The sequence below is a fragment of the Corvus hawaiiensis genome, chromosome 27, assembly GCF_020740725.1.
Source record: "Corvus hawaiiensis isolate bCorHaw1 chromosome 27, bCorHaw1.pri.cur, whole genome shotgun sequence".
NCBI lineage: Eukaryota > Metazoa > Chordata > Aves > Passeriformes > Corvidae > Corvus > Corvus hawaiiensis.
Window position 1 is genome coordinate 1,279,386 of NC_063239.1, and position 27,413 is coordinate 1,306,798.

General features: G+C 47.2%; 1 protein-coding gene across 6 annotated transcripts in view; it reads right to left on the reverse strand.

Moving 5' to 3' along the window:
• Nucleotides 1–27,413, reverse strand: part of DOCK5 (dedicator of cytokinesis 5) — a 73,502-nt gene that overhangs the window by 21,745 nt on the left and 24,344 nt on the right. For all 6 annotated transcript variants that reach the window (XM_048287382.1, XM_048287381.1, XM_048287380.1 and 3 more), the window contains exons 6-38: nt 25,510–25,658; nt 24,690–24,825; nt 24,374–24,531; nt 23,645–23,726; nt 23,096–23,225; nt 22,221–22,293; nt 20,672–20,814; nt 19,949–20,074; nt 19,292–19,416; nt 19,102–19,200; nt 18,883–18,955; nt 17,970–18,073; nt 17,502–17,694; nt 16,656–16,753; nt 15,577–15,666; nt 15,114–15,214; nt 14,164–14,298; nt 13,350–13,461; nt 13,001–13,071; nt 11,635–11,741; nt 10,875–11,011; nt 10,082–10,177; nt 8,913–9,011; nt 6,648–6,742; nt 6,035–6,113; nt 5,725–5,825; nt 4,868–4,926; nt 4,257–4,411; nt 2,853–2,938; nt 2,196–2,352; nt 1,668–1,708; nt 1,474–1,564; nt 840–959 (exon numbers count right to left, since the gene is read on the reverse strand). In XM_048287382.1, the coding sequence (XP_048143339.1) occupies nt 840–959; nt 1,474–1,564; nt 1,668–1,708; nt 2,196–2,352; nt 2,853–2,938; nt 4,257–4,411; nt 4,868–4,926; nt 5,725–5,825; nt 6,035–6,113; nt 6,648–6,742; nt 8,913–9,011; nt 10,082–10,177; nt 10,875–11,011; nt 11,635–11,741; nt 13,001–13,071; nt 13,350–13,461; nt 14,164–14,298; nt 15,114–15,214; nt 15,577–15,666; nt 16,656–16,753; nt 17,502–17,694; nt 17,970–18,073; nt 18,883–18,955; nt 19,102–19,200; nt 19,292–19,416; nt 19,949–20,074; nt 20,672–20,814; nt 22,221–22,293; nt 23,096–23,225; nt 23,645–23,726; nt 24,374–24,531; nt 24,690–24,825; nt 25,510–25,658 (3,621 nt within the window). The remainder of the gene's footprint in view (nt 1–839; nt 960–1,473; nt 1,565–1,667; nt 1,709–2,195; nt 2,353–2,852; nt 2,939–4,256; nt 4,412–4,867; nt 4,927–5,724; nt 5,826–6,034; nt 6,114–6,647; nt 6,743–8,912; nt 9,012–10,081; nt 10,178–10,874; nt 11,012–11,634; nt 11,742–13,000; nt 13,072–13,349; nt 13,462–14,163; nt 14,299–15,113; nt 15,215–15,576; nt 15,667–16,655; nt 16,754–17,501; nt 17,695–17,969; nt 18,074–18,882; nt 18,956–19,101; nt 19,201–19,291; nt 19,417–19,948; nt 20,075–20,671; nt 20,815–22,220; nt 22,294–23,095; nt 23,226–23,644; nt 23,727–24,373; nt 24,532–24,689; nt 24,826–25,509; nt 25,659–27,413) is intronic.

Sequence of the window (27,413 nt, forward strand, 5' to 3'; positions counted from 1 at the left end):
GGGATTATTGCAGTCATACAGATCTTGTGATCTGGAGATCTGAAAGTGATTTACAAAGCCAGGTCTCCCTTGTGATCCTGCCAGGGCAAACTGAGCACTGGGAGGAGGAAGGACAGGTCTGAACAGCAGAGAGAGAAGCCCAGGTGGTCTCCTCCTACAGCAGCACTTGGACAGGGGTTCCTTGGGTTTGTCTCATCATGGAATCATGGAATTCGGGTGGGAAGGCACCTTAAAGCCCAGTGCCAGCCCTGCCATGCCCAGGGACACCTCCCACCATCCCAGGGTGCTCCAGCCTGGCCCTGGGCACTGCCAGGGATCCAGGGGCAGCCACAGCTGCTCTGGGAATTCCATCCCAGCCCCTCACAGGGAACAATCCCTTCCCCGTATCCCATCTGAATTTCCCTTGTTTCAGCTTAAAGCCGTTTCACCCTGGCAGAACCCTCTCTCCAAGGTGCAGCTCCCAGGGTCAGCATCAGCCAGGGGAGCCACTCTCCCTGCAATCCCCAAAACCTGACACTCCCAGGGGAAGGAAGGAAAACACCTGCAGATTCCCCACCTACCCAGACCCCTGAACAGGTTCATCTTCCAGACAGTCTTTGGCCAACACAGAATTAGGAATCAAATATCCCCAGACCAACACAGGCCCTGCTCAGGCCAGCACTGGGATCCCTGCCAAAAAGCCAGGCCTGGTGTGGAACCACGCCTGCTTTTACCCTTTTAACCAACCTCAGCCAGCCACAACCACTGAGCCAGGAGTTCACCAGTAAGGAAATACTAAACACAAACCAAAGGGAACTTCCCAAGGCAGGTCTGCTGTAGGAGCAGGGTGAGACACTCACTTTGCCCCTGTCAAAGAAGGAGATGATCTCCTGGTAGAGCTTCTCCTTGAGCTCCTGCTGGGAGTACACGTAGTAGGTGTCCCTCTGCAGCAGGTGAGGGACACAGGGCTCCTCTGACCACTGGGACAGGGAAAAAAGGCAAAGGTGAAACAACTGGAACGTTTCCAGATAAATCCTTACAGTGGGTGATTCAAAACAAATCCCTCATCGATGCAAAGGAAGTTTTGCAGGGATATAAACCTGAGACATTTCCTCCCAGCTCACTGCAGCAGCAGGAGGATGTAACAGATTGATGCTAATAATTATTTTTTAATAATTCTTTTTTATCATTATTATTTAATTATATCACCTATTTAATATATTTTATAATATATCATTATTATATATTGTATGTACACCATTATTTATATACCATAATATCATTATATATAATTATATCATTTCATATATACCATTATATTATTATATATATCTCATAGTTGTAATTATTTTGCTGTGGAAACTGCAACGTTGTGAAGCCCTTTAATGACCACTGGTACCTACATGATTCAAAGTCACATTAAAAATAGAAAAATAAGTGATTTGCTTATTCTGAGCTGTTTGTGGTTCATTTAAATCCCAAACCCTGGCACACCTGGAGCAGCTCTGCATGCAGGAGCAGGGTGTAGGCGGCCTCTGTGAAGTTCTCACAGTCTGTGTGCAGGTCCCTGAGTTTGTACAGGTACCTGAGCAAAGGAAAAGCAATTCCTTGGTGTGAAGGGCTCCTGTATCCCAGGGAACACCCAGGAATAAAGGCTTTTGCCAGGCTCATGGAGGGACACAGCCTACCTGATGTAAATGTCCTCTCGCTTCTTCTCCTTGTAAAAATTCTGCCAACAACAGAAGTAGTCAAGCACTGGCAGTGTAAAGCACCACAGATTTGCAGAATCTTCTCCAGACAATTACCCTGAGCAGCAGTTTTAGGCATTTCAGGGATATTTGCTGTCATTTTGGCTGCTCAGGTGGATCCACCCCTGAGACCATCCCTTAATACCAGGGGGGCACCAGCACCTCCAAAAAAGGGCCAGATCAGGGAAATGGCTTGTCTGAAGTCATACAGGCTCTTTACAGGGGAACAGAGATCCCAACCACCAGCCAGGCATCTTTCCTGCCTGTGTTCCAGGGTTCCAGATTAGCAGGATCAGCCAATGACTTGATTTTGGACTGCCCATCTTTCTGTGTTTACAGCTCCAGAGCCTGATTTGGGCACATCATTAACCAAAAATGGCATGAGGAACTGATTAAAATCCTCTCCCAGCTGAAAAATAATTCCAAGGGGGCCTAGAGAAGCCCAGGGGAGGTGTCCCAAGGCCCTACCAGCACGTTGACAGTGCAGCTCATGCGGTTCTCCTTGCTCTCGTCATGCATGATGGTCCTGTAGTCCAGCAGGTTCTCCAGGAGGCTGCTGACCAGCAGGGCAAACACCTCTCCCGAGGCTGCCAGGTACTTGTGCTTCCTGCAGTGCTCCAGGAGCCTGCAGGGACACCCAAGGGACAGAGGGGAAGGCTCAGCTGTGGCTCTGGGTGGTGGTAAATGGGATTTCGGGGTGAATTACCCCAAATCTCCAGTGCTTCCCTGGATGGACACTCAGTGCTGGACACACACACCTGAGACACCCAGCTCAGGCAGGGCAGGACAGCACTAGTTGATCTAAAAAATTGAGGTTTTGGTGCTAAAATGCTCTGATTTTGCTTTAACTTTGAGCCTGCTCTTCCACCTGCAGCCCCCTCCCCAGTTTGGCAGCTGACTCTGAATTCCATCTCCAGTTTAGGGCAGTAAAAAGTGCAGAATAAACCCCTCATTTTTGGGCAATCAGCCCCAGAACACCTGCACAGCACTGAGATCACTGCAGCTGCACCAGCTCCCTGCTCACTGGAGTAATTAATGAATTGGGGCCTCTTTGCATTAAAAAAGCAGCCCAATTAAGTGTAAAAAAAAAGATAAAAGAGCCTCCAGGTGCTTTATAAAACTCACAGTTTCTCCAGCAGGATCTTGTACTGCTCATCCCCTCGGCCCCCCTCCACCTCCTGGTCCAGCTTGGTGATCAGCTCGTTTTCAAACTGGAAAGGCAAAAACCCCCAATCAAACAGAGAACAGCCCTCAGGAGCAGGGGCTGGCACCAGAACCCCCTGGGGGTGTTCCTGACCCTCCCCACCAGCACACGCTGGGTTCACAGGCTGAGGGCAGGGTGTTCTCAGTGCTGGGGCGGAATAAAAAGGGTAAAAATCCAAAATGAGAAGACTGGAGCAAGGAAATGCAAGTCCTCCCTCTCCCACCCCACAGAGTCACGCTCTGGTGTGATGCCTTAGGTTTGAGCTTTTATATTTTCAAGCCCTGCACTGCCTGCTGTGTAACTCTGGAGTTTCCTGCAGCCTGTTCACTTCTGCTCTCTGTGCTGGGCAGACACAACAAAGCCTCTCTGGGCCTGCTCTCCAAGGACACCCAGACTGTCCTAGGCCCAAAATGTGTAAACCAAAAGCCTTTGAGAAGGGGCTGAGCTTGGGGAAACTCCATCATTAACTGAAGCTTTAATTGGGGAATTAACCCTGCTATGCAAAGAACCAAACCTATAAAAGTGTGAAGAACTCGTGACCTAGGGCCCACCTTGGGGCCCATCTGGGCAGCGGCCTCTAGCTCCCAGGGGTACCTTTGAAGGCCTTTCACATAAATACCTCCCTTTATTCCCTTATTCCTGTCCAGGCTCTGTTTTAGGTGGCCTCTCAAGGCATCAGGTGTAATTAAGCAACCACATAATCCTAATATTTGACTGCCCAGCAGTTTTCTGTGGAGTAACTGACAGCCAAAAGTCTGTCCTGGGGGGATTTATGTTGTTATTATAAAGGTAAATAAATAGCTAAAATTACTTTTTAGACCCTCTGAGGGTCTTCAAATTGTTTCCCAATTTAGAGGTGGGCACTGACACCTCTGAAAATGCAGGGAAGGGTGAAAAAAGGGGAATTCAGGGATTATCCAAGTCATGGAAAGGCCCAGTCAGGGACAGAACTGCAAAGTCCTGACCCCTACAAACCACGGTGACTTCCCAAGGGGCTTGGCACAATTTTGGGTGGGGTTTTTTTTATGTTTTGTTTAAATAGTCTCTTCTTTTGTCCAGTGGACAATGTGGGACATTTGTAGTGAAGATACCACTATTGTGTATCTATTGTAAATACACGTAGCATATATTCGTATAAATGTATTTATATATATATAATTTTTATATGCATATAGAATGTAAGATTACATATAATACAGACCATATTCTATATAAAATATTGTATCTTTTTATATATTGTATATATATATTTCACATTATATTGCATTTAATATCTATACATAGTATTATAATAAATATATTGGTTATATAAGGCATTCCCTTACCTTGTGGAAGTTCCTGTTGCCACTGAAGTTGAACTCACACTGCATCATGTCAAAAAAGATGGGAATTGTTGCTTTCCTCAGCTCAGGCTCTGGGACCAGGGTCACCTCCAGGATTGGCCCCACCATTGCTGGGATGAATTTTATTTTGTGGGGACCTGCAAGAAATTTAAAGTCAAATACATCCAGTGGCAGCATTTGGGTTTCCAGTGTTTAAGCACAAGTCACAGAACAAACTGCTCAGAATGTGGATTTTCTGTGGTTACTGCTTAAGGCAGAATTAACAGGTTACAGCTCCAAAATTCAGGAAGACTCCAAGGAAATAATTGAGCTGAATTGTGAATCACAGAAAAGGCTCTCTGAAAAATCCCACTCATCCTTTACATGGCACAACATCCTTTAGAGGGAATCTAAGAAATTACCTCAGCAGCTGATGTGAGGAAAACATCAGCTTTTCCAAGTTATTCACCGAAAAAAGAGGTTTTGTGTGCTGAAAGAGCTGAACTTCAGGTGCATTTCCCCACATTAAACACGTGCAGCTTTTGTAAAGAAATAAAGGATTTGAAAGCCAGCTTGAGAGCTGGAATAAAGATAATTCCTTAGCTGGAACTCACCCAGGTTATACCACATATCCCTGATTTTGAAGCCAATTTCTTTCCTCATGTCCCCATACCTAGAAAAAGCAGTAAAAGGAAGAGATGACAAAAGCCAAGCATTGAAATGATCCCTGGAATGTTGTTGGAGAAGTGAATGACAAAGCCACAAATGGCTCACTCTGAGGGGACTGCAGAGTCCTGAGAGCAGAATTTCCTGAGAGCTGCAGCCCTGCTGCTTCCTGCAATTCCACCCCAGTCTGGTTGGATTTGGGTGTTTTCCCCTAAAGCTTTGACTGCTGACATCAAGGCAATGCAGAAAGATTTCACTGTCTGGCTTCTTCAAGCCACTTCTGCAGAAAAAAGGGACAAACCCTAACAAAAGTCTGTGTCCAGATGCTCAGAGATATCCAGGCACCGGATTCCAAGGAAATGAAGAGGTAAAAGCTGCTCAGTGACTAAGAACTGCTGGTTTGGGGCTGTCAATGCCTCTGAGGTGCTCTTGCTTTCAGGAAAATACAAGGTGGGGGACTAAAAAGTTGGAGGCTTTTAGGATTCCTCTTACCTGCCTTCCATAAAGGCTGAGGAATTGCATCGGGGAATTTTGGGAATCATGACAACCTTTCCATTACAGACCTTCCAGTGGACAGAATCCTGGCAAGGAGCTAAAACAGTTCAAGATCTGCCTGACCAGACTTAAAACAGCGACAATTTAAAGCCCTGACATCTTGTCCTGGTCACCCCCTTATCACCCTGCCTTTATCAGCATTTCCATGGCACCTCCTCCCATCCTGGGGCTGCGTGGGGGTGTCTGGAACAGCCCAAATGGAGCTTCCTGACAGCAGAAAGGGCCTGGCAGGTCTGAAATGTGAACTCACTTCTTGATGATTTTGCTGCGTTTGGCCTGGGAGAAGGTCTCCAGCTGGAGGGACTCGTGAGTGAGGAAAGCCACTGCCAAGTGGAAATAGTTATTCCAGAGCTGGGGAAGAAAAAGGGGATTAAAATGGGAGGAGAAAAAGGAAAAGCAAGAACAGGCACAAAAGAAGCTGCCCAGTCCCAAATGCACAGCTCCCTCCAGGGGAGGGGAACTACAGTGAGATTTAGTTTTTCTCCCTGCATTTCAGGTCTGGGATCCCTGGATCCAGGGAAAATCCAGAAAAGAAAATCCAGCAAAAACAGGACAATCACCTGGAGTTCAAAATTTGCTTGATCCAGGAAGAAGCGGTTGAGGACGGAGGTGAATTGGTTCACTGCCCGGAGGAAAACCCTGAAGAGACAAAAACATCAAATAAAGGTGATTCCTGAAACAAAATAAACCACACTGCAGCTCTTGGTTTATGGCTCCTACGTGCAAGGTCAGGACACAGCAAGAGATGCTCCCAGAAAAGGCAGGAATTCCTCTAAATCAGGGAACATTCCAAGTTATTCCTTGGTGTAACGGCCTCAAGTTGCATCGGGGAGGCTCAGGTTGGATTTCAGGGAAAACTTCCTCTCTGGAGGAGAGGTTAAGCATTGCCCAGTTCTAGCTTTAGGTTTTCCATGTGGTTCCCCCAGAACTGAGACCAAAAAGGCTTCTCTGGTTTAAGTTGTCCAAAAGACCCCATGGGTGGATTACGTTCCTCTGGGCGGGAGAAAGGTTTCCAGTTCCACCAGTGGAAACGGACTGGAACTAAAACTGGCTGAAATCTGATTTAAATCAGCCTGAAGTGGCTGAAGAAAATTAACCTCCTTGTGTGAGCCAACCTCCTTTCAGGCCCGGGGAGGCTCCAAAGCCAGGCTTAACCCAGGCTTAACCCTGTACCTGCTCTGCATCATGTTCATGACCATCCAGTCAGCTGCATACACGTTCTTCCCAATCAGATCCTTGAACATAATGAACGTTTCCATCAGGAAGTCCTGTTGGAAGAACAAAACCCATCAGGTTGCACGTGGTGATTTTTTGTCCATGGAATTACAGGGAGATGATGCTGTGACCTCACGAAATGCAAATGTTTGCAATTGCATTGATTAACGACCACGCTGATTGGCAATCAATGCCCTGCCCCTCCTCAGAGGGGTCTCTCATTGTGTGAGCATGGCCCAATAATGAAATTACTCCTGACATCTCATCCATCCAGCTGCACAAGGAGAAATAATTGCACAGAATGTTGATCTGTTTAATTAAATCTGTCTTTGCTGTTTCGCATTAAGCTGTGCTGGAGGGAGTCCTGGATTAGAGAGCAAAACCAATATTGCAGGGTTTGTTCCCAAATCTCTGCGTGCTGACAGTGCAACAGAGTGATCTAGACAGCCTGAAACTGTAATGTATTTTCACTCACTAATTACTTAAACCTTTCCTGGTCCAGTTTAAGGACAGTTTAGGAGAGGGAGTGAATATAACATCAGAAATGTGATTTAGAATTACTCTACATTATTGTAGAAAAGACACTTTTTCCACAAACCCCCTCCAGACAAGACTTCAAACTTGGAAAAAGCAAGGCTGAATTGCAGACTGAGGGGAAAATAAAAAGGAGAAAGAACAGAGATAAGCAAGAGAAGGGAATATCAGGAATACTGATCTCCTCCTTGTGGTCTATGCAGACACAAAAGCCACTTCTGAGCTCTTAAATCAATTCTATTCTCTGCAGCAGCACATTAAGATTCAAAAACCAGAGGGACACAAAGAAGGTCACAGGAGGAACCATCCCCTTGAAATGATCACCAGCAAAAAAATCTGTTGAGCTGAACAGATTGGGCTGAAGAATTGGCAAGATATCGATGGAGAAATGGAGCACTTGGTGCTGCCTCAGTAAAAACCCTTTTGGCATTATTAAATCAGAGCCTGATGGAGAGGGTTGGACTTGACATGGGCACCTTGAGGATACGAATTAACTCCTAGAAGTGCAAAACCAACCGGGGAATGATGGCAAGCCAGGGCTGAAAGTACCAGCACCAACAAACCAAATAATGAACAACAAAAATAAGAGCAGTTCTTGCAGTAAAACAGAATTTTCTGTTGGTAGTAACAACTACCACACCACTACAAAGGGGGGCTTGCTCCTGTAGATTGAAGTGTGAATAAAAACTAGATTAGAAATTGTTATTTTCCATAACCCTCCTGAAAATCTTCTCACTGGATGAACACTGCCAGAATTCCTGAATCTCCCTGATTTTTTTGAAGGGCTTTTTTTCCTTCTTCTCTTCCTTCACAACAAATCATTTGAGCAAGATAAAGCCAGCTCTGAACCCACACGGGGTGTGACCTGTAGATGGCTGTGTTGCTCCACGCTGGAGCGACAGCTGATTTTGCAAGGGATTTCTGTGAAATTCTCTAATTCCAACTGCACAGGGAGAAAAGAGATCACCTTGGCTCCCCAAACGGGATCCCAAACCCATTTGGGATTGGGTACAGGAAGAACACAACTCCAGGTCCTTCCCAGCTGGTATTTCAATAAACAGCCACTTCCCAATTGCAGAACAAGGAACAAAGGGACAAAAAGCTCCAAAGGTTCTCGTGCTGTGCACTGGGGACTTGCTAAAATACTGGTTTGGGCCATTTGGGTGAGTTTGGGGGAAAATCTGCTGATTTTAAGCAGAAAAAACCCTCAGAAATGTAATTTTCACCTGGTTTCATACCCAAAGTCTTTGGGGACGTGAATTTTTAACATTTTGGGAACTTTCTGCACTGCTGCCACTAAAGCAAGATTCAAACATTTAATCAAACACCAGAGGAGGGGAGAGACTTAGATAAAGAGAACAGGGGCACAAAGTGAGAGCCAGAGAGGGGGAAATGCTTTTCCTTCCCATCTTCATTCCTTCTTCTGGTTCCTGACTCAAATCAAACATTTTTTTAACTCATTAAAAACGTTTTTCTTCAGTGCCACAAATGCTGTTCCTGGGCTCTGCTGAGCCAGCAACCTCCCCCAGATGCCCAGCAAGGGTGACACAAATAAATTCCCAGAAACTGTGCCACAGGAGCCACTGCTGATGGTTTGATCACCCCACCCTCAGCACGGAAATGACCCTGCAGAGCAGAGCGTGGTGATGCTGGGTGGGCTGAGGTAATTCCCCAGCCAGGCTGACTTACAATGATGTCCTGCCTGGTTTTGAAAGTGTTGATGTAATGGCTGTAATGGAAATCCTCCATCTGCCTCAGGATGGCCGTCATGCAGGCCACAAAAATACCCTGGGATGGGAAAAACACAAAACATTGGGTTATTTTCCTGGGTTAAGCACTGTAAGTTCCAAGTGTGGCACGTTAGTGTGACCTAATCAAGTATCACTGATCACAATCCTGTTTATCTATGTCCTGACATCAGCCTGAGACTGTTTGGTCCTCTAAACCAGGTAAGAATTCCCAAAATTCAAGCATGAAATCTGGGTGTTGCTTTCTTTCTCCCCAGGGGATCACAAGAGAAACACATCCTTCAAACAGGGAATTTTATTTTATAAATATTGATCCACTTAATCAGATCTTAAAGCTCTTTTCCAAGCTGACTCTGATTTTCAGATTTAACATGGGAGCTGCAATTCTCATGGATGGCACACTGAAGTGACCCCAGAGTTAGCAAAAATCAGGTAAATCCCCAGCTCCTGGCTTTCCCATCCTTCTGTACAGGAAATACAGGGCAAATTAGAACACCCCAGCTGCTTACACCCCTCAACTGCCACACAGGAGTCAGAAATGCCCCTCGGGGGTGCCCCATCCATCAGTATTTCATCCTGTTGAGCCCAGGTGACAAAATGCAGCAAAAATCCTGTTAGGGACTGCAGTGACACCAAATTCTGTGCACAGGGGCCCAAAGGGACATGAAATCACCCCCAGTGACCCAGCTCTAACTGGAGCAGGGTAAACCTGAATCCCAATCCTCAGAAAACCACCAGGAGCCACGGCTGGGGGCACAGCAGCTCTGCAGGGGAGGGAGAGACGAGTTCATCACCCACTGCTGCCCACTGAGAGCTCCCAGGGGAAGGAATCCCACTGTAAAAGGTGCTGGGGGTGCAGGGGAGGCTCCATGGGAAGGAATCCCAGTGGCAGAGGGTGCTGGAGGAGCAGGGAAGGCAGGGAAGGCTCCAGGGGAAGGAATCCCACTGTAAAAGGTGCTGGAGGAGCAGGGCAGGCAGGGGAGGCTCCAGGAGAAGGAATCCCAGTGGCAGAGGGTGCTGGGGGAGCAGGACAGGCAGGGAAGGCTCCAGGGGAAGGAATCCCACTGTAAAAGGTGCTGGAGGAGCAGGGCAGGCAGGGGAGGCTCTCACGATGTGCGGGGACTGGCGGCTCATCCCGATCACCGTGCGGTTGATCCGGCGCAGCAGCCGCTCCATCATCAGCTGGATGTGCAGAGCAGTGGCACCCTGGGGACAGCCAGCAAGGGACATTGGAGACCATTCCTCGTGCACAGCCTTCAGGGAGAGCTCCCTGTGTGGGAGGACTGCCCTGGCAGCGCTTAATTGTCATTAGGGGAAGCAGAAAAAGGAGATTTAAACACACGAGAGATCAACTCGAACACTCAGGGATTCCCTTGGTGGAGGATTCCCTTAATGCATCTGTCCCAGCTTCATCAGCTCGTTCTGGGGCTTTGATTTGTTTTCTCTGCACAGTTCAAACCCCTCTGCTCACAGCCACTCAGACCAGTTCCCATGGCCAGAGGGGGAAGTGTGTTTTGGTGGCTGAACAGTGATCATCGTCCCTGTTTCATGAGGGGAGAACGAGCAACCTCCTCCTTTTTATATCATAAAATACTTTCCTAATACTTCTGTAATACTTCTTTGACTTGCTCCAAATTACTGAACAAGCCACCACAGCAGCTGGGATGACATTTTGGTCCCTAGAAAGGGAAGTGAATGCTTCTAGTAGTGACAACAACAAATTCAACCTTTCCTGGCTCCATTTCAGACAGAGCCACTACAAAGAACTGCACAGCAATGCACCACAGTTGCTGTAAATATCACAATTCTGACTCATTAAAGTGTAAGTTGAGGATGTTTCTTTACTGTAACTTCTCAAAAGAAGAAAGGAGCTGAACTGGCACCCCTGAGAGCTCGTGCTCACCACATCTTTGCGGTCCAGGACTTCCAGGACACTGCTCAGGAGCTGGGAGCTGGCCTCGTGGTCGGGCTTGCTGGAGTTGTCATCCAGCTGCCCACTCAGCTGATCGATGAGCAGGGGCAGGAGGGCATCTCTGCACTCTGCAAAGTGACACAGGGACAGAGCAGAGCCTCAGCACGCCCTGGGCATGGGCGCCACACAGGAATTTCATCTGGGACACCAGAACTTGGCTAAAGCCACTGGAGTTACAACAAACGGACTGGAGAGAGTCATAAATGATCTGTACTTTGAATCCTGGAATCCCAGAATGGGTTGGGCTGGGTATGGAGGGACCATAAAGATCATCTCATCCCACCCCTGCCAGGGCAGGGATGCCTTCCACTGTCCCAGGCTGCTCCAGCCTGGCCTTGGGCACTTCCAGGGATCCAGGGGCAGCCACAGCTGCTCTGGGAATTCCATCCCAGCCCCTCCCTACCTTCCCAGAGAGGAATCCCATCCCAATATCCCATCCATCCCTGCCCTTTCATTTAGAAATTCTGTGTATTCCATCAAACAGCACACTCAGCTTCTCCCTCTTTCTAAATCACCACCCTGGATCAGGATCCCACATATTGGGCATTGCATACATCCTGAACAGCAAAAACCCTTCCACGGCAAGGAATGTTTCTAGGGATGGGTTTAATGGTGGATGACTGCCAGGCGAACTCGTTTTTAAGGGTGTGTGGCCCCTGGCAGAACCCAGAGCCTTCCAAGTGCCACTCACCAGCCTGCTTGAACAGGTCACTCTCCACGATCTTGGTCAGGCAGTTCAGCTTCTGCCGGACCAGCTGGTTGTCAGGAATGCTCTGGATGAACTTGCTGAAGAGGACACTGGGGTACAGAGCAGAGGGAGCAGAGGGTCAGCACTCCCACCCAGCATCACCCCATCCATCCCACACCGACACTGCCCTGCCTGGGCCAGCCATGGAATCCCAGAATCTCAGAATGGGTTGGGTTGGAAGGGACTTAAATCCCATCCAGTGCCACCCCTGCCAGGGGCAGGGACACCTCCCACTGTCCCAGGGTGCTCCAACCTGGCCTTGGGCACTTCCAGGGATGGGACAGCCACAGCTGCTCTGGGACTTCCATCCAACAGGCGAATTACTACAGAGCCCTGACTTATTTTCAAGAAGCTTAGCACAGGACTTGAAGTAAAACTGAGCAGTGTTCAGGAGCTGCAGGCTTAAACCTCTTGCAATGAAGCTTTTACCCCAGGACACACCAGGTACATCACAAACGCCATAACCAGGCAGTGCTCTGTGGCCTGCAGTGCCAGCACGGGGTAGTCACAGCAGCTGTCACACACAGAGAACACAGGAGCCTGAACAGATCATTTGGAACAGACTCAGCAGCCCACTGGTGAAACCTGGAACATCCACAGCAGTGAAAGCACATCCTCCTTCCAGACACCCCTTTCATCAGGAGAGATGACTCACTCCAACCCGAGATTCCCTTAAATTAAATTCCATGGACATTTGTTGCCTGTCTGCTGCTTCCCAGCAAATCATTTGTGTCAGGACAAGGAGACAGGGCTGGGCAGCTCTGGGCAAAGCTCTGAGCACCAAAACCAGGAATCCACAGGGCTGAGAATTTCCTGGATGAACACAACTTCTGTTTTCCCAGCCAAGGCTCTGCCTTTGCCACACTTTACAGGAGCATTCACCAAGAACTGGTGGAAACTTGCACAAGATTTCAACTTCACTGCCCTCAGATTTTGGTTTTCAGTAAAATCTCAAGGTGCCTGTAAGGATCACAGAATCCTGGAATAATTTGGGTGGGAAGGGACCCTAAAATAATCCAGTGCCACCCCTGCCCTGGACAGGGACATCTCCCACTATCCCAGGTTGCTCCAAGCCCCGTCCAACCTGGCCTGGGACACTTCCAGAATGGGAAATTGGGATGCACAGAATCCTCTGAACTCCACTGACTTCCTTTAAAGCCCTGCAAGCTTTGAGGATGTTTCTCAGGAGTCCATGCACAAGATCTGCACCATCAGATCATAACCAGAGCGGCTGTTTTTAGCCAAGTTTCCAAAAACCTTCCCACCAGATGAGCTGAGTTTAGAGGACCAACAAACTTAATATAGTTACCTGAGCTCAACAGGGTCAAATACCAGTTTGACATCATTTATGATGCTTGGCAAATACTTTAAAGCTGCCCCCTGAAAGAAGAAAAAAACCAAGGACATGAAATACACGTGGGAAGTCCAGTTTTTGCCAAGAGTAAATATGGGAACAACTGTAGAGAACTGGTTTAAAATCAAATTTATGCATCCACAGAGCCTTCCAGCCACCCCAGAGCTGCACTGCAGAGTGGGAAAGGTGGAGGAGAAGGGATTCATGGACAATTCTCTCATTCCTTTTTCTGGCCCAGCCCCTTCCCAACTGCACCAGTTGATCTAACTGAAGATTTTTACTTTTCCCTGGAAATTCTGCTCACCTTGATCTTGACAGCCTCCTCCAGGGGCCGGTCCATGAGGACGTTGAAGGAGAGGAAGAGCTGGCGAATTGCATCATTGAATTCATTCCCATCCTCGCTTTTCCCATAAACACTGCAAAGAACAGGGCCAGTTACACACAGAAATCCAGCAGCTGAAACAGGATTTCATCCTGTGGAACAACGTCTTAATGCCATCTCCTTCCTCAAAGACATGGGAGTAAAAATGGAATTGGGGATTTTGCAGTCATTTCCTGCTGGAATCTGTCATAGGGGAAAAACTGCACTTTTTAAGCTGCCACTGCAGCAAATCCTGCTTGGGTTCCAAGTATTAAACAGGAAAAAAAATCCAGAAGGGACATGAATAAAGGGTTTCAAACCCTCACTGTGAATCTCTGAAAAGATGATGTGAAGCTGCAATTAAACCACCGTCATTGATTTTACCCCAGCTGGAGAATGGACCATCCCCACCTCACCTAACAATTTAAGTATTTGTGTATTTGTTTCTTAAAGTTCCTGAAAATGAGGAGGAAATTCCACATTTTACTTCATAAAAATAAAAATTGGGTTCCTTTTCAGCTCTACCATGTGCTGCTCCTTGCATGCTAAGGGGGACTGAAAGCTTTTTCTCCTTCCAATCTGATATTTTAATTTTTGCTCAGTTTATTTGTTCCAGCTGCAGACAAAGGGCAGAAAGATCCTCTTAATAAGTCAGCCATAAAGGATTTGGTGAAGAGTATCCCCTTTAGTGGTGTTTACTGCAAGAAACTCCAGTGGGTTTCCCAGAGGAGGCACAGGGATGAAGGGCTGGACCCACCTCAGGTACAGCACCCGCGACTGCACAATGAACCTGAACAGGTATTTCAGGGCTTTCAGGGCTGCAAAGAGCAGCTCTGTCTTGCTGGAGTCTTCAGCATTCCCCACGTAGCAGTTCAGGACTTTGGTGAGTTTCCTTTGGAAATAGAACAAAAAATGGGAACCAATCCAGGCAGGGCTCAGTTCCTGTGCAAGCCCAGCTTCCTTAGCCCAGAGAGGAACTGCAGCCCCATGAACACCACAGGGGCTCCTCCTCACAGCCCATTTCCTCCTGAAATCTTGGGCTGAAGTCTACAAATTCCACCCTCTTGATCTGCTTTTCTTTTTCCCTAAAAGGAGCTGTCCAGGAAGCTGGAAAACCCATCCCCAGGGGGAGCGCCTGATGCCCTCTCCCCGTGTGAGCATTCCCATGTGTGGGGCAGAGGGGGGAAAGGAAATCCATGGAAGCAGAGACCGTGTGGCAGGGCAGGGAAGAAACATTCCAGGAGATGGGGACTTCAAATTGTGTTTCCTTCAGGGTGACACCCAGGAATTCATGGGGATCAGTAAAAATTAAGAGGAGATTTTCAGAGAGGAAAAGCAGTTTGGTTTCTAGCTTTGCCCTCCCTCTTGGCCTCAGTTTTAACTTTTCACTTCTGTTACCACAAGGGTGATGACCTTTGGCTGAGGGGTGCTTGATCAAGGGGCTGGAAAGCCAAGAACCATGACAGAAGTGTCTGTTTTGACAGGAAAAATTCTCACAACAGAACTTTTTACAGGGCAAAAAGAGCAACAAGAAGGACTTTTTCTCTCCTGAAAGCAGAGAAGGGATGGAAGTCTGCTCTCTGCTGCCTTTATCACATTAACATCATCAAAAATTACCTAATCAAGTACATCACCAAGAGCTGATGTCATCCCCAAAGCCCTCAGTGACACTGCTGGGAGACACCAAGGTCTGGGACCAATACTCACACATAGGCCAAGGTTGCACTGAAGTGTTTGTAGATGTAAGTCTCAAGCACAGCATTGAAATGCTGGAACTTGATGTCTCCAATCAAAGAAATAATAAATACCTGCCAAAAGTCCAGAAGGAAACAGATGCACAGAGCTGCACAGTCTAACTCAAACAGAACAACCTCTAATTCCATTTGTTTTGCTGGGTTATAGTTTTTCTTTGTTTTACCAGCTGCATTAATGCTACAGAGTTATTAATGTTCTAACAGTCACTAAATGCTCTGTGTGTGCAATTCATTGCTGTTTTCACTGTGGTTACTAAAAAACCTGAGTGCATTTCAGTCCTGAAAAAGCCTTAAGAAGTGTTTAAATATAACTTATCTCTAGAGCAAAATACCAACTGCTCATCTAAAGGAATCACCAGGAACAGACTGGAAATGTGGCTGAAAACAAATTCTGAACCCACAGAAGATTCACTCACCAGGGCATCGAACACCAGGAAATCATAGGTTTCATTTTCTGACATTTCCATCATGATGTTGAAAAGTGCATCGAGGGTGTCTGGCAAAAACTAGAGGGGAAAAGGAGCAGTAAAAGGGGGGGGGAAAGGCAGCTGCTTCTGGCATCCTGCACAAGAGCAGGAATTGGATCATTTCTCCCCTTCCAGCCCGGCTGGACTGTAAAACCTGTCCATGAGAAAACATCTACAAAGGGATCTGAGCCCTGTGCTCATGCCACGATTGGCAGGATCACCTCTATAGCAAGGCAGATCTTTTCTGATCAGCCCTGAATGGCCCCATTTTGCTGCTCTATCGCCTTTTCATCCCCCAGGATAAAAATCCTGAACTCTCCCAGGCAGCCCCAACCCTGTCCCGAGGCAGGACCTTGCACACAGCCTGTCTGCAGGGACACTGCATTAACTGCAGTGGTTCAGCTGCTCTATAAAACCAGGACCTTGCATAATCCCAGCACATTGACTCTTGGAACCCCTCTCTGCAGGTAAAGACCTCCTCCTGAATCCTCCGCCAGACCATTTTCTGTGGGAATTCCCCCCATTTCAGGTCCATTCCCCGCAGTGTTCTATGAGATCTTTGGGCTGTCTCTGTTCCCAGATTCACAGCAAGTCCCTCCTCAATTACAAAGGAGTTGAAAATTAAGTTAGGCTTTGGATGTATCTGTCATTCCATAAGGATAAAGGGGAAAATAAAGTCACCGCCCTCTCCCTGATCCCCGGAATATTTAACTTCTGTAATTCTGGTGAATTCCACTAAAAAGAGGTGGAGCACAGGTTCCCAGAGGAGCTGTGGCTGCCCCATCCCTGGAAGTGTCCAAGGCCAGGTTGGAGCACCCTGGAATAGTGGAAGGTGTCCCTGCCCACGGCAGGGGGTGGAAAAAGCTGATTTTAAGGTCCCTTCCAAGCCAAACCATTCCATGCTTTGATGATTCTCCCATTGCAGCACCCAGAACTGCCCTCCCAGCCTACCCAGACACCTTTTGGGTCCAACAAAGGCTGACACACGGGAGTCTGTGCACCAAGGAGGCTCAAATCCCTATGAATACCTTCACAATTTCTCCTCCTTCCACCTCCATGAGCTTCCTGAGGTTGTGGGCGATGTTGTGGGAGTTGGAGCGCCAGTTCAGCAATCCCAGCAGGTCAACTGGCAAGGACACAAAGCAGCAGTCAGCAATCACAGCTGCCAGCTGACTGAACGGCTGCACAGCAGCCCAGAGCAAGGCTGGGGGTTATTTTTAGAGTCAGTGCACAAGGAAAAGTCACCCTGAGGTACAGAATGTTACCTTGAGGTGCTTCTTTTGTCTTGGCAAGAGAGAGAAGCTCTGCTATAAATGGAAACCTGGCTGCCATCTGATAACACATTTTTTATGGACTCAAGAGCAGGTATCTCCAGCCAGGAATTTTATTAGAGTGTATGGCTTACCCCAAGAGCCTTCCAGAGCTACTGGAAATCTCCCATCATTTACCAGCACATGCTGGGCTCATTCACAGATCACTCTTTATTTTGACCCCTTTGGCAGTAAGGCAGAGTTAATTCACATCATCACCTGGGGAGCTCAGTCCCAACTGCTGCTCTCTGAACAGGCAGAGGAAAGAAGGGAATTAACCTTCAATACTTAAAATTCTGACAAAACACTATCACTGACAGGTGACATTTCCACACGTGCCAGCAAACTTGTTGGGTTTAACAGCGGCAGTCTGGATCCAATAATTGTGTGAAATGGTTTCCAGAGGCTGCACAAACATCCTGGGAGCTTGCTCTGGCAGCCTGATGGGACAGGGCTGCCACTGACACACGAGCAGCAAAATTGAAGCTGAAGCTCTCTGCCCACACACAAAAACCTGCCTGAAGAAAATGCCCTGTGCATTTCAACTCCCAGCACAAGGCCTACCGTTCTGGGTGAGTTTGGTGGAGCAGATGACCGTGGCAATCTGGAAGCTGTCCTTTGTGCTGTCCTTGGTGGGGGTGAAGTTGGCCAGAGGGTGCAGGTTTTTCCCTGAAGGAGCCTCCTTCTCCTCCATCTCCGTTTTGGTGCAAGGAAGGGTCAAATAACTCTTGGCATCTTCCATTTTCTTGTTGTCACCCTGTTGGTTGGACACAGCAGAGAGAAGGGTCACGTCCCAGTGAAAAGCAGAATGGGGTTTAAGCACTTTTTAATCTCTATCAGTGTTTGGATTTCTGATATCAGGGAATAAAGTGCCCATACCGCAGATGAACTGAGCTCTTTCCAAAGCTGCGGAGTTTAGGAGGATGTACCACCCCCCACACACCCTTTGTAGTTTTCTACTGCTTGGAAAATCAGCCAGGAGAGAGTTGTGATGAGTTAAACACGAGACAAGGCTGGAAATGCCCAGGTTACCTTGTACACAATCAAATTGTGTTTGCCATCCTGCAGTGTCGTTCCATCTGTGTTCATCAGCTTCACAAAGCCCACGCCAAAAGCCCTCTCAGACCTGTCCCTGGCTGCCAACAGGAGAAATCTTCATTAGGAATTGTCTTATTCACATCCTACAATCCAAAATGCAGCCCTCCAACCACATCAGCAGCTTTATTGAACAGCTAACTGCAGCTACACAAGCACATCCTCCCTGGAGCACGTCACACACAGTTTCAGAGGTTTTTATGCTGATAGATGAACAGATTAATGGTTGGACGCCTTCATCTTCCAGGTCTTTTCTAACCTTAACAATTCAATGATGCTCTGATATAGAATTCTATGGATATTTTGGTTGGGATTTGGGTTTGTGAGCTGTGGATGTGGAAGGACATCACTGCCTCCATAACCAGGTGCCTTTGAGAGCTTTTCAATGGCTGAGTCTCACATTATTGATCCAGTTTCAGGGCTCTGAAGTGATCTGATGGAATTTCTGGGTCTAACTCTCTCATTAGCCTTTCATTAATCTAATTACAAATCCTCCTATAGGAAGATCATTAGGAGCCCACCAGGCCTTGCAGTGAATTTTGTGAAATAAATTGAAAGCAACACCCTACACTGAGAAGCCAAAGCAGTAACAAACATTGGTAACTGCCTTTTGGGGGGCTAAAATGTTGCTCCTTATCAAATTTCAGTTTCAGAAGAAGACCAGCACCAAACCTCAGCTACAAACAATTTGAATGCCTTTTTTTTTTACTTCCCACAAAACCAGGAATAAGTAAACTCAGCAAAAAAAAAAAAAAAAATCCACAACACTGGGAACAGCAATGCAAGTTCTACACTCAGTGGGAGTGGGAAGAGCACAGCCACCCTGCAGGTGTCCCTCCCTGGTACTCACACTCCTGGGACGAGCGGTGACGGAACGTGAACCTCAGGTGGCAGCGACTGACTTCCTCTATGGCAATGGCCACCTGCAGGGGAGAGCACCATGAAAACACAGCATTTTCCCTGTCCTCAGCCACTGCCCAGCACGTTCTGGTGCTGAGGCAGCTGCTGGTTCTAAAGGAGTCCTGGTTTCTACACGAAGGCAGGAGCACAGTGAATGACAGAGCCGTACCTTGACGGTCTCGTACCAGCAGGGCTGCTTGACTTGGTAATACACCACAGACTTGTACTCAGAGACTCCCTCGTAGCCAGCACCAGGGTGGATGGCTTTCTTTGGGCAAAACCACAAGGGGATGGGGGAGAAAGGTAAATATGGAGCATTTTGATGGTAAATCTTCAGAGGGTGTCAGAGGTTGTCCTACCTCCTGCAGGTTCCCGTCCTCGTCGTGCACAGACATGGTGACCTCAACGTTCTTGGGGGTTTTCTTCTTGCCTTTGTCAAACTCCCCCTGGATCAGGGTGACGTAGATGTCATTCCGAACATCACCTGCAATTCCCAGTGTTCAACGAGCTGGTTTCTCATTCCCAGTTCAACAGGTTAACATTAACATCCTTGGCTGCCACGTTTATCCTCATTTTCTTCTTAACTTTTTGCTAATTAACGACACCCGACATAAAATTATTTCGTCCCCATCTCAAATTACACAAAATCTTTTAAAAAGAACCATTTTCCTTTTTATAAACCTCTGTCCTTATGTATTTTTTTAACTTAATGAGCCCTGTAGGGTTAAATCCACTCTGAACAGGTGGGTCAAAGCCATATGCAACAAAAATCCCTTTGACTAAAGAGAATTTTCTCCCAAAAACTCCATAAACCATCACTTTACCATAAGAAAGGAAACTCATGTTTTCACTTCTTGTTACAAAAAAATAAAAAAAAATCTGGAAATTTGAAGAAAAAGAAGAAGTTTTCAGATAAAAATTAATCTTCTTTTTTTAATAAATCTTTTTGTGACAGAAATTCTAGAATTTCAGGTGGCTCTTTCACTCCCTGGAATGCAGAGGCACACGGCACCTACCAGGAAGGATGATCTCAGGGAACCCCATTTTTCGAGCCACTGCAGTGGATCTGTCTACGAGGTGGGAAAAATCCTTCTGAACCTGAGCCAGATCCCCAGGGAGCAGCTTCAGAGAGACCCAGAGACCTAAGAAAAGGGAGATAACACTTGTTTACTGCAAAAAATGTTACAAGCCCATGAAATTTAAGCCTGGGCTTCCAGAAAACTGTGCTTTCATGAGAACTCCATGTCCCCAGCTGGTTCTCTCTTGCCCAGTTCTCTACCTCCCTAATGCTGAGTAAGACTTTACTGGGCAAGAAGATTCTCTGAAGTAAACCCCAAACTTTCAGAGATTAATATTGTGTGTCTTTGACCCAAGGAAGACCAGAAAAATCTGGAATAATGTGATTTAACCCCAAAACCATTTGGGATACACAAATATCCAATTTTACCAATATTTCAAGCCCATAAAACGGTTTTATTTTAAAGGTGTTAAAATATATTGACCTTACACATATTACTAGCAAGCAAGAGAGGAGCTGGAGGAGCTGTTCCCATGCAAGTTTTATCTGGTTTTATCTGGATTTGAGCTCCACATGGTGGGGTGACAAAGGGACAGCCATGGCACAGAGCACACACTGGGCTCAGGGAAGGGACTGAACTCCACTAAACCTTGATCCCTGGACTTTCACCACGCATTTATTCCCCTGGAGAGCAGGGAACCCTCCCCAGCCCGGGTCACACCTTGGCCTTTGTGGTTGACCTCCTTGGCAGCGATGACTTTGTTGAAGACAGACGTGAGGGGCTCGTTCTCGCCGATGACGTGGGAGGTGATCAGGGGGGACATGATGAGCTGGCGCTGCCTGATGTAGGTCTCCATGGCAATCCTGGGCAGGAGGGCCACAAAAACGGGATCAGGAAGCGGGACAGACTGACACCAAGCACATACGAGGAGAGGGTTGGCCAACAGCCGGCTGTTTTCCAAACAAATGTGAGGGTTTTTAAAGGATTCCGTGGGGATTTTCATTCCTTCACCTGCGCAAAATCCACTTAACCTTCAAACTAGGAAATGCATCACAGTTTATCCCTCAAGCCTAAGGTCAGTAACACTGACCTGAGGGTTTAAGCCCTGACTTCAGGTTTGCCTCAGAGCTGTTCCTATGCAGATTAACCATTGGTAAATTAATATAAATAAATATAAATTAATGCCTGCTGTGAGATCACCTAAGTGATGAACCCATCCCTAGTCACAAATAAGACTATTGAGGTTTGGATCTTGACCCTGACTGCATCCACAGCATCAATAATGGGGGACAAACGAGGTCTCCACAGGCTGCCCATCCTGGTGTCCAGCTGGGGGTCTGAACTCAGCCTCATTAGAGCAGAAGAAAAATGGGAAAAAACCCCAAACCAACAAAACAAAAACCGAATCCAACAAACAAGCAAAAAAAAAAAAAAACCAACAAAAAACCCAAACCAAAACAATTAAACCAACCAAAAGACCCTAAACAAATAAAAAATAACCAAACAAACACACAGAAAAAAAGTAGCAGACTAACATAATTCTTCAAGGGAAAAGCCATCCTTGCAGGCCCTGAAAGGGCAGAGGAAGAACCCCAAATCTCCCCTGAAAATACCTTGTAATAACAAATGGCTGCAGCCAATGCTTTGCTATATTTAGGGCTGTAACAACAAGGCTGAGTCTACCCAAACAAGCTCCATTTTCATTACTCCAACGTGCCAAAGAACGTGAGCAGTCAGAGCAGGCAGAACAAACACACGAGTCTAACTCTCAGTGCAGAAATGCAGAACTCACTGGGGCTGGAATTTCTCCCCCAAGAAGAGGGAGAAATCCCTTCCCTACTGACTGACCCTGAGAAGGAACTGTGGGAAGGGGAGGGGCAGCGCAGGGGTCCCACACAGCAGTGACAAAGAGCTGGGTCCCTCTCAGTCTCTCTGAAAATCCTGCCCTTCAACACGCCAATAATTTTGAAAGTCTCATCCCCCAGGCCCCACAGCATTATTTTGCTCTGTGCTCCTCTTCCTCACCCCACAGAGATTCCAGCTGCCCTGCCAAAGTCCCCAAGCAATTGAGTCTGTCACAGAGACCGAGGAGAACAAAAGCTCCTGAGGGGTGCCAGAAACCTCCCCCTGCAAAGGGCTGACTCCTGCTATCAGCTGATCTGTTTGTAGAGCCCCTGGGGCTCTGCCAGGCTCCCACACAAATCTGCCCTTCCCCAAAGGACAACTGCTTTAGCCAGAGGTGGGGAGAGCTCTGGAGCCCAGTACTCACTGCTGGAAGGGGATAAAATGCTGCTTTTCCTCGTCGTCCACCTTGCCATGGATGATGTCAGTGATGTCCATCACTGCAACGACACCAGAGCATCGCTCAGAGCTGCCAGGAACCCACAGAAAGCTTTCCCCTCTCAGAATGGAAACAACAAGGGTTTATCTTGGGCCAGTGTCACTCAAAACAAGGGCTCTGAGCGACATGGGATAGTGGAAGGAGTTCCTGCCATGGCAGGGGTGGAACGGGATGGGATTTAAGGTTCTTTCCAACCCTCCAAAAAATCTGGGGTTCTGTGACAGCAATAGAGGGCATCACTCTCATTTTAACTTTTTGTTGATGTGCAGGTCAGCCCTCAGCAATGAGTGTGAATAACCTGAATACACTCTGGTAAAACACACCCTCTGAGAAAAACCAGGTGGGACTGGGGCATTTCAAGGCAAAGAAATTCCACTTATATTCAAATGCTGCTTCTTTGCAAATTGATTTCCACCCTCGATTTCGAGCAAGTCCCTTCACAAGAAATCCCAGGAATAAAATAAGAATTGGGAGTCTGGGTCCTTTAGAACCCGCAGCTTTATCCCATGAGGAGCAAATCCCTCTCTGATAAGGCCCTGATAAGTCTGCTGCAGCCGTGGCAGCCTGTTATCTCTGTAGGAGGAGACAAAAGTGAGCAGTGACAGTGTTTGATCTCCGGCTACAACCTTCATTCAAGGTCCTGCAGGGGACAATTTCTCCACTCTGGAGCAGAGATGCTGCCCCTGGTAGCTCCCAGCTGTGCTGGCATTTACAGCACACAGTTCCCAGCTCCCAGCCCACTGTCCCAGTCCCTCCCTGGGTTTACTGGGCCGTGCTGGTGTCCCCCAGGCCTGAGGCCCCACCTGCCACGCCGAAGGGCCTGCGGAGCCCGCAGGTGTGCTTCTTGCCGTCCTTCAGCTCCATGTGCCCCACCCGCACGATCTGGCACACCAGGCTGATCCTGGGCCTGATCAGGTCAGAACTGCTCAAGTCCTAAAAAAGATTTCAAATCAAGTTCCATCAGTGTTCTTTCTGAGTGGAAAGGAAGACACAGGGAGAGAGAGGTTTTGTTGGGTTATACACAGGTAACAATTGTGGCCTTCTGGAGCTGGAGGGAGACCGTGAGGGGGATGGAGAGACCTTCATAGTGCCAGGACACAGGGAATGGTTTCCCACTGCCACAGGGCAGGGATACACAGATATTGGGAAGGAATCCTTCTCTGTGAGGGTGGGGAGGGGCTGGGATGGAATTCCCAGAGGAGCTGTGGCTGTTCCTGGATCCCTGGAAGTGTCCAAGGCCAGGCTGGAGCACCCTGGGACAGTGGGAGGTGTCCCTGCCCAGGGGAGGGGTGCCGCTGGATGGGATTTAGGTCCCTCCCAATCCAACCCATCCTGGGATTCTCTGGACTTACAGTAAACACTGCTTGGAGGTTATTCAGTTTCTCAATTTCTTTAGGCATCCCATTGCTGCCCCAACGAACCAGGTAATTTTCACTGCAACGAAAGGGAGAAAAAAGAAATTTAAATTGATCAACACCTGACACTCCCCATTTCCTGGCAAAAGCCCCAAAGTATTTTGATCTTTTAGGAATATTTGACAAATCCTTTATCCCAAAATGCCTTGGAAGTGACTCATTTACTGGAGGCAGGATGGGGTGAGCCCTGGCAGCTGCTTGCCTGGACAATTCCAGCTCCTGATAACTGCAGCGATGGACACACAAGTGTTCCTGACACGGAACTGCCTCCCTGATAAAGCTCCTCATATCTTCCCCAACTCTTTAGATGTGAGCTGGCACTGACTGGACAGCACACACCATGTAAATCCATGATTTATTGGGAAACAGTTAATCAGATGCTTCATCAAGGCTTGTGACCCCAGCAGGGATAATTAAGAATATAAAGCCTATCTGGGATTTTGGCTGGTGTATCACAGAAATGCTCAGCTTTAAGAAGTAGGGCCTGGACTTCCTATCTCTCTGAAACTAATTCCAGAGTAATTGGAACTAATTTTCCCCCAACTGAGGCAGCAACTAACAGAACTCAGAAACATCTGCCGGATCCCCCTTTCTAACCCCTGTTGACTTCTTCAGAATGATCACCTTGACTAAATTCCTTAAGAATCTACAAAATAAAGCCCCTACCTGATGAATTTGGAGAGATCAGGGTCGTAGAGGCTCATCAGCAGCTCTGCATCTTCCCCAATGTTGCAGACAAAGTTCTTGAAGTTCACATAGAGGCTGTACGTGTGTGTGGAGTTGAATACTGGCTGCCCCCGGAGGTCCAAACTCTGCTGCAGGGACTGCAAAGATTTTCATATTTCCATTAAATTTTGTATTTCCACGATGAACAAACACAGGAGAATTTGGTTCTGCTGCCAAAGGAGCACAACATCAAGAGGAATATAAAATACAGTGGGCACAGTGACTGAAGAGGGCAAATCAGGGACACCAGAGGTACCTTCTCCTCCTGGATCCTCTCATCAATCCTCTTGGATGCAGTTTCGTGGGCCTTGAAGAGGGAGATGGTGCTGGTTTCATCGGGGTCCAGGATGTTCCCGTTGTCATCTCGGACAACCAGGTCCAGGCCCAGGATCCTGGACAGCCCCAGAAGACAAAAAAAATGCCAGAATGTGTAAGAAGCAAAGATCAAATCACTGCCCAGGGCTGCCAGTGCTCAGCAACCCCACTCCTTGTAATAACCTCACTCACTGCTGGTTTTCCTGGCTCAAAATACATCTCTCCCCCATTTTCCCAATAAAGGGAGAAGGAATTAGTTGGGTAACTCCATCCTAAAGTGACATCTCCCTTATTCCTGCTTAAATGGCTTTGTTTCAAAGGTGAATGAGTATTTACCAAGCTCATGGCCTGCATCTGATTGTTATTCTTGGACCTGCACCAAGGCTGACAGCAGATAAATGAGTCCTGGAGACTGCAAACCACCGAGGATTCCTATGGAATCCTGCCCCTCAGCTGCTGATAAAGCAGAGTATTTCCTCACCACCATCCAAATCCAGGCACAAACTGGGCTCCAAGGAAAAGGCCACCACGTGCCAGGATTTTTGCAGAATTAAGAGAGGAGAATTCCTGCCAAGGCGCAGAGATCCGTGGCATATCAAGGACCAACTGCCAGGTGGCCACGTTGTCATGGGGACTCAAAGCAGCCATTTCACCCTTTCCAAGGAAAAATTTAAGCCTAATTCAGTGCCTAGTTTTGCATTAAGAGCCTCTCGTGGGGTTTGGGACTCTCCCCTGCCTTCCAGGCACAGTTTGGAGCTCACCTGTTGCCATAGTCAATCTTGGCAGTGACTTTCTTCTTGAGCTCAGCCAGTTCATCCTTGGGCAGGGTCCCAGAGAGGATTTGGGATCTCCACTCTATCAGGCTGTAGGTGAGCTGCTGCACGTGCCTGAACTGAGTGGTCTTGTTGTTCTGCAGGCAAAATAGGGGCAATTTTAAGCAAGGCAAACCTGGAAACCTCAGCTCAGCAACCCTTCCGAAATGTGTGCAGCTCCAGAACCACATGAGTTTTATTTAACTAAAAATACCTGGCCCTTTATGACACCACAAGATCAGGCCCATGCAGTAAATTCTGCAGCACTTGGCACTGCCAAGGTTTAAGTGCCTTTAAGATCTTTAAGTGTCTTTAAGGGCTTCACCTTTCGCTGGGACATTATTTCAGAAAAACCTCACCCACTAAAAATAGGCCTCTGGTGCTTTCCAGCACTTCCAGACTGCTCCAGTGAAGGTTTTTTTATAAAAGGGACAGAGAGATGATGTTAAACGATCACAACTGTGTTCTAGGACTCTGAACAAGACATCAAAACCTGCTTGGTGAAGAGTTCCCTCCTGCCATCCCTTCTGTTATCATCTCTAATCAATGAAAATACTTCCCAGGCCCTTTCCTGGTTGCACCCTCATAAAATCAGTCCCATCCACACACCTTGTTCCTGCACCTCCAAGCTCGAGGGCTGTAATCCAACGTGGATGTGAGGAAACCCACCCTGCTTGTGACAATATGTGCTCAGGGAAGTAAATAAGCTTTTAGATGTTTCAGGTAAGTAATTTAAACCATTAAAAGGGAGCCCAGGCCTCACCCCCTCTCTGCCACCACAGTGAGGCAGTTCCTGGGAGGATTCTGACTCTTTTCACAGGGAAGTGCCACAAATTTGGCATTACTGGGACAGGATGAGGTCGTTCAGCTCTAAAATGCCGTGGGGAGGGTTTGGGGCCCATCTCCACCCAGCCAGTGGCCCTTTGCTGGTGCTCACTGGGCTCTGGAGCTGTTAATGGTGAACTGCAACCCCCCCCTGCTCCCCCACAGCACAAAGAGAAGCCAGTTTCAGTTATTTCCCCATTCTCATCCCAACATGAATTATAGAAATCACTCCTATTTCCCCCACACTTAAAGGGATCAACAACAATCTTCCCTTTGATCTGGGTGAACACCAAGGTGCTGACAGGGGTTACTTGAGTTTTTAGCTGCATAGAAAGGATATCAGAGATGTATTTAATAAACAAAGAAAAAACATGTTCTTTCATAAAAATACCTACAAGAGAAGGCAATTTGTGTGAATTTTCAGAGCAGACCTCAATTTGACCTGAGTTATCTCCACAGCTAATTCCTATTAACTAAAGCAATTAAAAACTCTCCCCATTTTTATATTTATTTTGCAGTGGAGATAAAGCCAATGCTGCAATGAAACCCACAGAAATTAAAGAAGTGAAATGAAATGCTGCCAAAATAAAAAATCCCCTCATGTTTCCTTTTTCTCCTCAAATGCCTCCTTCCTCCTTTAGCTTCTTTTAAAGTTCTTTTACTACGTACTGCAGGGAAAATAAAATAAACTCAAATCCATTTTAAACCACAACATTTTCCAAACCTATTTTAAGACTTATATTGGTTAAGCACAGGAACATGAAAGACTTCTGCTCATTAAAAAAACAGATTCTGAGGCTGGGATCTGAAAGTTACTCAGAAACAAAAAATGTCGGGAACAAAACTCTATTTTTACATAGTAATACCATCACGTAGAGCTTCTCATTAAATTGAGAGGGTGGAACAAATTCTTGTGGTTTCACGGCACACAAACACAACGTATTTGTGGCCTGGTGAAATTTCCAATAGGAAAATTTGCTCTGGGTGCACTGAGTGATTAGAGCTCATTTAAACTCTCTCTTCTTAAT